General features: G+C 39.4%; 1 protein-coding gene across 1 annotated transcript; it reads left to right on the top strand.

Annotated features, from left to right (window-relative positions):
• Window positions 1-1,691: 1,691 nt before the first annotated feature.
• LOC105059714 (phospholipase A1-Ibeta2, chloroplastic-like) lies at window positions 1,692-3,513 on the top strand. Its single transcript, XM_010943130.4, has one exon. The coding sequence runs from the start codon at window positions 1,777-1,779 to the stop codon at window positions 3,412-3,414; it is 1,638 nt and encodes a 545-aa protein (XP_010941432.1). The 5' UTR covers window positions 1,692-1,776; the 3' UTR covers window positions 3,415-3,513.
• The last annotated feature ends 8,043 nt before the right edge of the window (window positions 3,514-11,556 follow it).

Below are 11,556 nucleotides of genomic sequence, written 5' to 3'. Positions count from 1 at the left end.
GTCAATTAAAATGATATATTGAACGAAGATCTAGTGAAAGGAGTCGAGCTTCCTGGTTGCTTCCTTCTGTCGGGCCTCGGTTAGTCATAGGCTTGTTTTTTGATAGATTCAAATCGTAGTTTATTGGATACCGGTGAAGGGTGAATGCAGAAAAGCGTTGCTCTCAGAAAGTACACGTCAAAGGTGATAAGCGAGGAGGATTGTCAAGCAAGACATGGCAGGAGACGGGAAAAGTCAAACGCGCAGAATAACCCAAAGAACACGACTTTTTCGAATACCCCAAAGAACACCTTGACTTTTTTGGATATCATATTGGAACATGGTATTCAAAAAATTAAATATATATAATATTTTGTCAAAAAATATTAGAATGTTACCAATTCAATTTTTTAAATAAATTTTATTATACCATCTGAAAAGAACATCTCTTCATATTAAATTATATTATTAATATATTTATATTTTTATAATTAAAATCTATTTATATAAATAGTTGAGAATATGAAATGATCCTAAAAATTTGAAAAAATATTATTTTATTATTTATATATAATTTTTTTAATTTGATCAAATTTAAAAAAAATTATTTTCATACATTCGACTCCGCATAACGTGCCGATCTTCAACTAATTAACATATATAAAAGTATAAGTTATTTGTTTTGTGTAAAGAAATGATTGATCTTCTTCTGATATCAACTATTAGATTTTATCTTACACAGATCATAAAGTATTTCAATCTATTTTTTAATTAGTCCGTGCACATCTCGAAATGGCTATTGCATGATCCAATGGTTGATTTTATAAAATTAAATGAATTATTCTTTCACATAAAAAATATAATCCAAACATTATTAATACACTATAAATGGTAATCCATTAGCTCAACTTGATCCTAAATAACAGACGAGCGCAAATACCTATATATATATATATATATATATATATATATATATATAATAACTAAATTATCAGCGTCATAATTGCAACACCCCCTTTTTAGAGTGCAAGTATGATAGCTTCAGTTAATATCGGTATATGCTTTATGCACATGAGCAACTATTGCAGCTATATGGTGTGCTCAACTTGCAATTGTAGTATTACAGTACTGCTATTCTCTTGACATCTTATATATTTCTTTAAATTAGAGTGATGTTTTACTTTATTAATCATTAAGTTTCTAATAATTATGTATTATTCGGCTAATAATTGGTAGATATATAGCATGCTCCCCTAAATTTTCAGGCTTTGTTGAAATAATAAATCTTACAAGATAGATTAAATATAATCATACTTGTAATCTTACCGGTAAAACCTTGTTTATCTATTCAGTTAATAGTTGCCTAATTAATTATTTATGTGGTAAATTCAAGAATAGTGTTAATATTCAAATTTATTATTTTCTCTTTTTTCTTCTATAGTAGAATAATTAATTGATGTCAGGCTGATACGACAGTCCCCAGTATCTAAATACCGCATCGTCTATACATATATACAAGATCACCAAGTATTTTCCAATGTTCAAAACATATTTATACGGACTCGTGTGAAAGCAACAAATTTGAAAAAAAAAGAATCCGTCTGACGAGGGCATGCCCGTAAATGTCTGACTTCTATCCTGGTCGAGCCAACTCTATATATACCCATTAATTTGTATCTTGCGACGACAATATCTTTCTCGCTCTCCTCGTACGACCGTCCTTCCTCCCTCTCCACTACCCATTCCAACTTCCTAAACTCTCACCCACCACTTTTGACGCAGCCCTCTCTCTCTCTCATGCATGTCGGCTCCACCATCGCCGCTCCTCGACCCATCTCGCAGGTCCGAACCGCTTTCCCCTACCACGGATGCAGGCGAGCCTCCATCCAACCACTAAGAACTACCGCCACCGCCGCCGCCACCACCACCTCCACCCAAACCCATCTTGCCAACCTCGAACGCCTCCTCCAGAAGCAGTCCTCTTCTCCTCCCCTCTTCACCCCCAACCCAGGCAAAGACCCCGACTCCCCTGACTCTACCTCAGGCGGCGGCGGCGGCGGCGGCGGCGGCCTCCTCAGCGCCCTCAATCTGCCCTCCCTCTTCCCCTCCTCCCGCAAGCAGCCGGAAGAGATGTCCCCTCGGACCCTCACCCGCCTCCACCGCCTCCTCTACGACTCCCCACGCCCCTCCCCCCGCGGCCCCATCGCCTCCCGCTGGCGCCACTACCACGGTGCTGCCGACTGGGCTGGCCTCCTCGACCCCCTCGACGAGAACCTCCGCCGTGAGCTCGTCCATTACGGCGACCTCGTCCAGGCCGCCTACCACGCCTTCCACTCCCATCCCGAAGCCTCGCTCGATGCCCCCCGCCACGTTGCCCTCCCTGACCGCTCTTACCGCGTCACCCGTTCCCTCTTCGCCACTGCTTCCGTCGAGCTCCCCCGCTGTCTCGACCGCTTCGCCGCCCCCTGGATGACCCAGCGCTCCAGCTGGATTGGCTACGTCGCCGTCTGCGACAGCGACCACGAAATCCGCCGCATGGGCCGCCGCGACATCGTCATCGCCCTCCGCGGCACCGCCACCTGCCTCGAGTGGGCTGAGAATTTCCGTGCCGGCCTTGTCCCGGTTGACGACGGCAGTGACAATTCGACATTGAGGTCGCCTCATGCACCGAAGGTGGAATGCGGCTTCTGGAGCCTGTACAAGACGGCCGGCGACCGCGTGCCGAGCCTTTCGGCGTCGGTGGTGGAGGAGGTTCGCCGGCTGGTAAATCAGTACAAAGGGGAGGAATTAAGTATCACCGTAACGGGACACAGCCTTGGGGCGGCGCTGGCGGTGCTAGTGGCGGACGAGCTGAGCTCGAGCATACCAGACGCGCCGCCGATAGCCGTGTTCTCATTCGGCGGGCCGCGGGTGGGGAACCGGGGGTTTGCCGACCGGGTGGAAGGTGGGGGAGTGAAGGTCCTACGCGTCGTAAATGCGCACGATATGGTGACGAGGGTACCATTAGGGGTGGCGCCACCGGAGGCGGCGGAGAGGGACCTCGGGAGCAAATGGTGGCCGGCGAGAGTTTTGGAGCGGATGGATGGTTACGCCGACGTCGGGAGGGAGCTGAGGGTGGACAGCCGGGCGTCGCCGTACCTACGGCCGGATGCCGACCCGGCGTGCTGCCACGACCTGGAGGCGTACCTCCACTTGGTGGACGGCTTCATGGGCACCGACTACCCCTTCCGGTCCAATGCCAAGAGGAGTTTGGCCCGGCTGCTCAGCCAGCAAGGAGGGAATGTCAAGAAGCTCTACATGAGCAAGGCCCGGGAACTCCGGATCGGCCAGCTCGACCCGTCCCCCGCCGCCGCAGCCGCCACCGCCACCGCCACCGCCGCCGGCGGCGGCGCGTTGTCCAGAGTCCCGAGTTGCCTCGCCAGCCCGTCATCATGACGCGCGTTAAAGAAGCGCGTTATGTTTACGTGCATTAATTAATGATGTATATATGTACGTATGGATCATTGAATCAATTTATAATATGCATGCCAAAGATTAAAAAAAAAAAAAAAAAAAAAAAAGAGATTGGTGCACAGAGGTGGAAGGGTATGTACGTATGTAAAAGGTCGTACCAAACGTGTATATCAATTTTTTTATTAGTCAATTATAGATTTTTGAAACAGCGTTGTTTGACTGGTCTTAGTGAGTATTATATCGTTGGGAACTTATTTCATTTTATGTTTTTGTGGGCATTATTAATAATGGATTGGAGAAGGGCTTGAAATAATTCAGGGCTCTGCGCCTCTACGGAACTCGATAACAATTTTGAGTTTCCATTTTTTGAACTCAAATCGAATCACTACCTATTCGGGTTGGATCGGGTTCATCAAAAAATTTCTTCTTCTAATGGGTTATTTAGATTGTGTTAAAGTCAAGCATGATGTGGATCCAATAACAGATATCTTATAGTTTGGATCAAATAATTAGGTAGATTTTTATGACTAAAAGTATATAATTTAATGATTGAAAAATAAAAGTACTGACCGTTGGGATGGATCCTCGCCGCTTAGTTGACTAATTCTTTTTCACATTTTTTAATCGATCGTGTGCGCAATGATTGTTTCTTTTTTTATCTCCACATCAGATGAGTTGCTATGATTCAATCCGATTTGGATCAATGAGTTTGGATCTGATCGGCACTCGACCGATTGATCGACAGACCACCGACTATGGGCGATAGATCTAATCAAATCAGCATCTAACCAATTTGGTTGGACATGCAACTTATAATTAGCCGGTAATATTCGGTATATAGCCGACTACTTTCTCGATGTCACGTCCGCTACTTGAATTCTATACATTTGAAAATCGATGACGGTTGTCTGATATGAATATTAACTACATGCAAATATGGGACATAATAGTCGCCTACAAGCAGTCTATTACTCAGGCTTAACGGTAAATAATGAGGTAACCGTCTACTAAATACCATAACTCGCACGTCCTGAACATTTAGGGACGAGAGTTACATAGTAACGACATTACCTACCCTACAAACATCAAAAAGCAATGGAGAACCACATAAACTTTCTTGATATAAGCTTTCGCTCTCGCTTTTAATTTTCTGGCTATTTTTTTTCTTCAATTAATTTAGCCATTGAAGGATTCTCCAACGGACAACTTCAGATAAGAGAATTTTTTTTATAGGTTTTCTAACGTTCAACATCAAGACGTAATAATTTGACTCCCAGTGGACTAATTCGCAGGAGACAGACTGCAACTTCGATAATTTTCAAATTGAATGGAGAGAATGTGAACTTAAACATGAGTTGTACTTTTTTTTTAATATATCTAAATTAAAAAAATATTTTCAGTATACAAGTTTATAAAGTAGAATTTGAAAAATAAATAATTGATATATTTAAAACACTATAAATAACAATCCACTGAAAAAATAATGAATGCTTAGATATAAGTAAATGGTAAGTCGGTGAGAGGAGATGACGTTGCTGGGATGAACAAAAGGATGAGCTTAGAAGAAGGTCCGTTGATTTGGAAAAGATATTTAAAAAGGAGAGAGTTTTATATGATTCAGAATTTTGTAATGCGTTGGGGTGGATACGAGGCAAGTCGGGAATTTTCTATTGCTATGATTACACATTTGCAACCCTTTCCTTGGCTTGAGATCAGAGGGTCAAAACTTCCTATTAGTGCTGAGATTACTCAATAAGATATTTTATATAATTAATAATATTTTGAGGAACATGATGAAAGCAACTACTACAAAATTCAGAATTTTACTATCAAATATTTTATGACAAAATATAAATCTAGTCATCAAAAATCTTACATTTAATGATGAAAATAAAAAGTGATTACAACAAACCATTTGGATTAATATCTTTTATGATGAAATAAGATGTTGTTGCAAAATAAATATCTTTTTTGATTTTTTTATTTTATTGTAAAAATTTATTATTAAATAAAGCTTTTTTAAGATGGAGAAATAATCTAATCCTAAAATTAATTTTGATTAACTGACTAATGATAATTTTATAATTAATCATTAGACCTTATGTCCTTAGCAATGATACTTTAAAATGATTACCGTAAATATATATCTTTAATAATAAAATTTATAGAATAATCATTAAAAGTTTATATTTTTAGTGATGATATATTATATTATCATAATTTTTAGTATTAGAATCAATATTAATCAAATCATTGATGATAATTTTATAATTTATTATTAAATTTATTTTTAATGATAATATTTTAAAATGATCATTGCATATATATATATATATATATATATATATATATATTAGTGACAAGATGATCAAGTAGTTATTAAAACTTATAGGCACCGTCAATCTTGTTGTTAGTTCTCATGTCTAGTTAGAATCTTTGAGATGCATTATAACATTGGATCAGCGGAGAGTTCCCCCTATTAGATTTTAGATTGAGGGTTGGATCTTGCTTACTAACTATGTGATAGGTAAAAATGTCTGAGCAACAAGGCTTGTTATACTTTTTGCCAATAAAAAAAACAAGGCTTGTTATAGCGCATGAATATATATATATATACACTGGCCTGAGGTACGTGGAGATAATGCCTGATAAGTGGGTGAACTGGCTTTGATTCTGACATGCTGGGTCTTCCGATACACAGTTTTGTGCAGACGGATAAAAGAGGACCATATAAGTTTCTTACCGAGAATTGTTCGTACCGTAAAAAACAACGAGTGATCAAACTTGAGGGCAGAGATATTTGTCTCTACTTGAGGGCAGAGATATTTGTCTCTTGGAGCAACGGGTGATCAAACTTGAGGGCAGAGATATTTGTCTCTTAGAGTAAATATTATATATATTATGATCATGAGTCAAGAGATGGAATGGTTCAGATAGTTGGATTATGCCTCCATCTGTATATGTGAGGTATTGTGACCATCTTTAGACTTCGGTGGACCTTAGGCTTCAATGGATCTTTGACTTCAATAGGTGTTGATCATTTAGAGCCTCACAGTTTTGTCCTTTAAAAGATGCCTTACGTTGGGAGAGAAAGTTCCAATCCATATAAACTATATTTTCTCTTGATTCATAATCGATGTGGGACTAAAGAAGTCCTCTCTACACCATAACAATATATATAACTAGAATTCTACAAATGAGATGCGTGTGCCTTGTAAAGTTTATTCTCGTATTCAATTAAAAATGATAAAAAAGAAGACACTGCAAGGATAAATCTTTTTGGGAAAGTGCTAAGGTGCTCCTTAAATATTTTTTATAAAAATAGCAGGAAAGATCCTAACTTCCATTTTAGCAGATGAACAAAATAGTTAACCCATGTTTTTTCTTTTCTAAAAAGGAGTTGACCTGCTATGTTCAACATTCCCTAATTCGCATCCATCTAACGCGCCTTGCTCTCCATGCCGGCCACCTTCCCAGTGACGCTGAGTTGCTGCCCAAGTACTTGAAGCATCGAATCTTCCTCAAGTTGGTGAGGGATATGCCGGAGGGTTTCGCGATAGTGATGGTAGAATCGACTGGTGGTGGCTCCAAAATTGGAGGCGGCAGCAATGAAAGGCATAGTCGATGATGCAAAGGCGGTGGAGGATGATGCTAGCGTAGAAGAAGAAAAGAGCGAGGGCCACTGCCATGATGATAGTTTGGAAAATGAAGGAGAGAACGTAAGCACTGCTCTTGGGCTTCGTCGATAATTGATATAACAACCTAAAATTTTATGTAAAAAGACTAGTCGAAAGATATTATTTGAATTTCTTGATCATATATAAATATCCAAGATCTTCTCAACGAATAATCCATATGGAACTAAATACATGCTTACACAGGTCCTCACATACCTATTTATTTTAAGTCTTGGTATCCTCACTAGACTAAGGGTTCAAATCTATGTATCCATTCATAAACAATGCGATTGGCCCATGATCAATCCTAGTGAATCTATACCGTAGTATCTCTTAGTCCACATAGATTATAGGCTGGATCATCTCTGATACCAATTGCAATAATCTAAGACCTCATTCAAAAAGACTAGTGGAAGATATTATTTGGATTTCTTGATTCTATAAAAGTATCCAAGATATTCTCATTAAATAATCGATATGGGATTAAATACATATTCGCACGGGTGTTCATAATTGGCACAGGTGCATTGTGATGGAGAGAGGAGAATTGACCAAACGATTGCAATCGAATCATGGCATGATTTTGTCACAATGGAAGGAGGAGATTGATGAACATCATTGCCTTCCACTATAGAACAGCATTAAATTTTGAAATAATTATGCACATCAGCAAAGATCGCAATTGGCTATAGGCAGCTGCCGGTAGAGGATCTTGATTGTTCTTTTTAAATCAGATGGCTAGTTATTGTTTTTAAAGAAAATGGATGTTTCTACTTGTTGGGGGCATCGCAACAAAAGCCAACATTTTTTATGGATTTTTGGGAAGACACATTGGTCCTACACCTCTTGCCTATCTTTTTAATGATTTATACACCAAGGTATTTAGGAAAAAAAAAATATATGTTTGAGTGGCCTCTCAATGGAGACTGAGGTATCTCATGTGGATGGTCAAGCTACACGTACCTCTCACTTGCTCGCAAATGGTTCGGATGTAGAATTTGTATAATCTTCTCTCCCCGTCAGGCTTTTTAGAGTGGTTGATACTTCGACGTCGGAGCTCACAAGTCATGGGTACTTTAACTCATTTTACATATTTTTAAACAATGAAGATCTTTTTTGCACTTACTGCAAGGTAATTTGGAAAGCAGTGGTTCCAGAGAAAATTAAAGTTTTTGTTTGGCACTGAACAACAAGCTTCATGTTAGTGAGACGTTTCAAAAGAAGGGCTGATCGGCTAGCTCGGATTGTCTTCGTTGTGGCTCCACCTTGGAGACTATCTCTTGTCTTTTCTTAATTTGTTAAGAGCATCTGGACTATTTTCCAATCATATCTTAGTTCGAGAGGTTGGCCTCCAAACATACATTGTTTGTGGACTTCCTGGGTGAAAAAGGAAGTTTCAGGCAGACCATAAAAAAGTTTGGGAGCAGTTGTTGATGGCACCTAACGAAATAGGAGAATCTTCCTCTGCCGGCAAATCTTTTGGTTCTCCAAAAAAAGCATTGCATACCATTGGTTCAGGGAAGGCGAAGGAGGCCACCGAAAAATGTGGAGATCCTTAGCATCTTTGACTCATCTTCAGGGTTCACAGCTATACCTTTCTTCTACTCTTTTCCTTCTCTTTAACTAACTTCTGCTTTAATAATTTAGGGAAGCTTTTGCTCATTATAAGAACAGGAGGAGTATCCCGTTTGAGCTTGCTAAAAGTGCTTTATTTTTAATAAAAAAAGAATTAGAAGTGGAGCCCAATATCACAGTGGGCATGACAGTAACAAAAATAGACTGACTACCCTAATCTAAAGAAAAGTTTTGACACCACTTATAATGCAAAATCTCACGCACGCTCTATATTTATTTGAAGTAGTGTGAATGCGATCTAAATGTTGATAAAATAATGCTAAACTATCAAACAACTACCACAATCTAATACATAAATCAAAGGCATCTTTTGGAAAAATTGGTAAAGTCTCTTGTATGGATAGACCACACCTAATTATTTGATCTTGCCCTCATTGGTCAGCTGCTGGGCTTCCACGCAATCTAGTGCTCGGAGAAAAGGTAAAGGGAAAACTCAAAGACAAGGCTGTAGTTTATAAAATTTCTGCCGAGCCAAGCAATGACCTCCACCTTAGCATTTTTTTTGGTGAGGGTTGTGCATTAATGATAGTATTTTTAGTTTGGACCTATTTATCCGGTCTTAGATTTAAAATTCATGATAGATCTTTTTCTTTCTTTTTTCGGTAAGTTGGATTTATTAAATAAATCTAGTATAAATATATCTATCTATATAATATAAGTAAAATGATAAACGGATATTAGAAGTGAAATCTCGTATTGAGATATAAGATTCTAGAGTAATTTTCTAGTACGCCAAGTGCCGAGATGCTTCGTTTCCATTGATTTTTTTTATATTCTCCCTATTTTCCTATGCTTCATTTTCATTGATTTTTCTTATATATATATATTTTATTTTTCCTCTATTTTCCCCTCTTCAAGAGTTCCAATCGGGTGGAAGGCTTGGAGCAGCCCCATTTTCCCTCTACTTTCCCGTCCTTAGGAGTCCCAATTGGGTGGGAGGCTTGGAGCGGCCAAAAGGGTAGCTTAGATGATGGCTGGGGTTTTGTGTTGGATATTTTCTTTTTTTTTTCCACTCTTGAGAGGCTCAATCAGGTGAGAGGCGAAGAGAAGTCGAATATATCCAAAGATTTGGGGCTCAAATCCTCTTATCCCCCTGATAATCAGGTTTATTTTTGTGTTTCCTTCATTTTCGTTGATTTTAATTTTTTTTTCATGTTTCCTTTATTTTCATTGATTTTTTCTATGTTTTCTCCATTTTCCTCTATTTTTCTATCCTCATGAATCCCAATCAGATGGAATGCTTGGAGCGGCTGAAATGGATGGAAGGCTTGAAGCGGTTGAAAGAGAAGCTTAGACAATGGCTGTGGTTTTGTGTTGGGAATTTCCTTTCTATTTTTCCATTCTCGAGAGTCTCAATCGAGTGGAAAGCTGAGAGTGCTTGAATATATCCAAAGATTTAATCAAAATCCCGCAATGAGAGGGTTGAGTGCCAGTCTATAAGAATTAGAAAATAAAATATGCAAGAATTTAGAGAAAAGATTAGTCTACAATGTAATTTTTATATGATTGGTCACATACTAAATCCTTTTAATGTTGAATCATAGATATTTAAATGAACATAGACCCCTGAATACATCAATGCGTAAGGATAGGCTCCCTCAAAACAACTTAAGTCTCTATCCAGGAATGGAGGGAAAAGAGAGAGAGTGTGTGCTAGGATCTCGCATAAGTGTCACAAGAATTTGAGTCCACTTTATAAACTCAACTTATGGTAGTTCAAATATCAATGGTTCAACTCTATTATATACTAATAATGCTTTTTGTTGTAGGAGAGATCTACTGACTAGAACCAATCCTCCATTGAGATGCACCCAAGATGATATGGCGAAGTCACACCAGTTGTGACTCGGGACCACCAATTGGGCCAGCCACATGAGTGAAGTCTACGTTTGACACCCACGACTAATAATCTTGATTCAGAGGAGATGGGAGAGATTTCTTCCTCAATAAAGGGCTAGAATATGGTCTAATAGCCTACAGAGTTAGGTCAAACAAACTCACAGATTCTGACTAGCGGCTACGGGTTTAACCTCCATACAAAAAAAGATACGAATGGGACCCTTAGGTAAGAAACAATAAGCAAGAAAAAGCAAACTCAAGCACTCGAGAGAAGGGCATGACCTAAGGAAGAAGGGAAACTCTCTCCGCTCTCTCAGCTCTCATTTTCTTTTCTTTCTATTATTCTCAAAACTCTGGCTAACTCAAGCATCGAAGGGTCCTTCACCGAAACACCCCTGGTGAGTGTGGATTTCTTTTGTAGCACCCTTTGGCATCACAGATCTTAGATGGCATCCAGCTCCAGCCACATCAGCACCCCCCAAAGTCTTACGGTAATAGATTGATGCTAGAGGAAGGGTCAGTTTTCTTTTTGAAAGAATAGAAAGTATGGTGTGGATAAAAATGCTCAACTTTGCTGTTTTCTATCAGTAATCCATCCATCACAGATAGAGTAGTACTGCCTATGGGTTCATCATAGTGCAACCTCTGACATGATAGGCTCACCTCTACTCAATGTCTTGGCTCATCAAATCTAGACACCGATCAGTGCTGTGCAATAATTGCAATAAGTGGAGCGACAACAATAATGTGTGGAGCTGAACCCTCAAGTGGTTCCCTCCCATCTTAGTTGGTGACCTCACTCCTAGAGTTTGAGATCTACTTTTCGATAGCACTCCTATCGGTCCCTTACTGTGGCAGCCATTCCTCCTCCCATCAGAGCCTAAAGGAGGAGGTACCTTTGAGAAGCTCTTCCTCCACTGGTGATTCAGTCTCAACTGACTTTTTTAAGCTTGGAATATCTTGACGGGAGGAG

Source organism: Elaeis guineensis, chromosome 16 (genome assembly GCF_000442705.2).
Source record: "Elaeis guineensis isolate ETL-2024a chromosome 16, EG11, whole genome shotgun sequence".
NCBI lineage: Eukaryota > Viridiplantae > Streptophyta > Magnoliopsida > Arecales > Arecaceae > Elaeis > Elaeis guineensis.
Note: the sequence above shows the minus strand (reverse complement) of the source record. Positions and strands in the feature narration are given on the sequence as shown.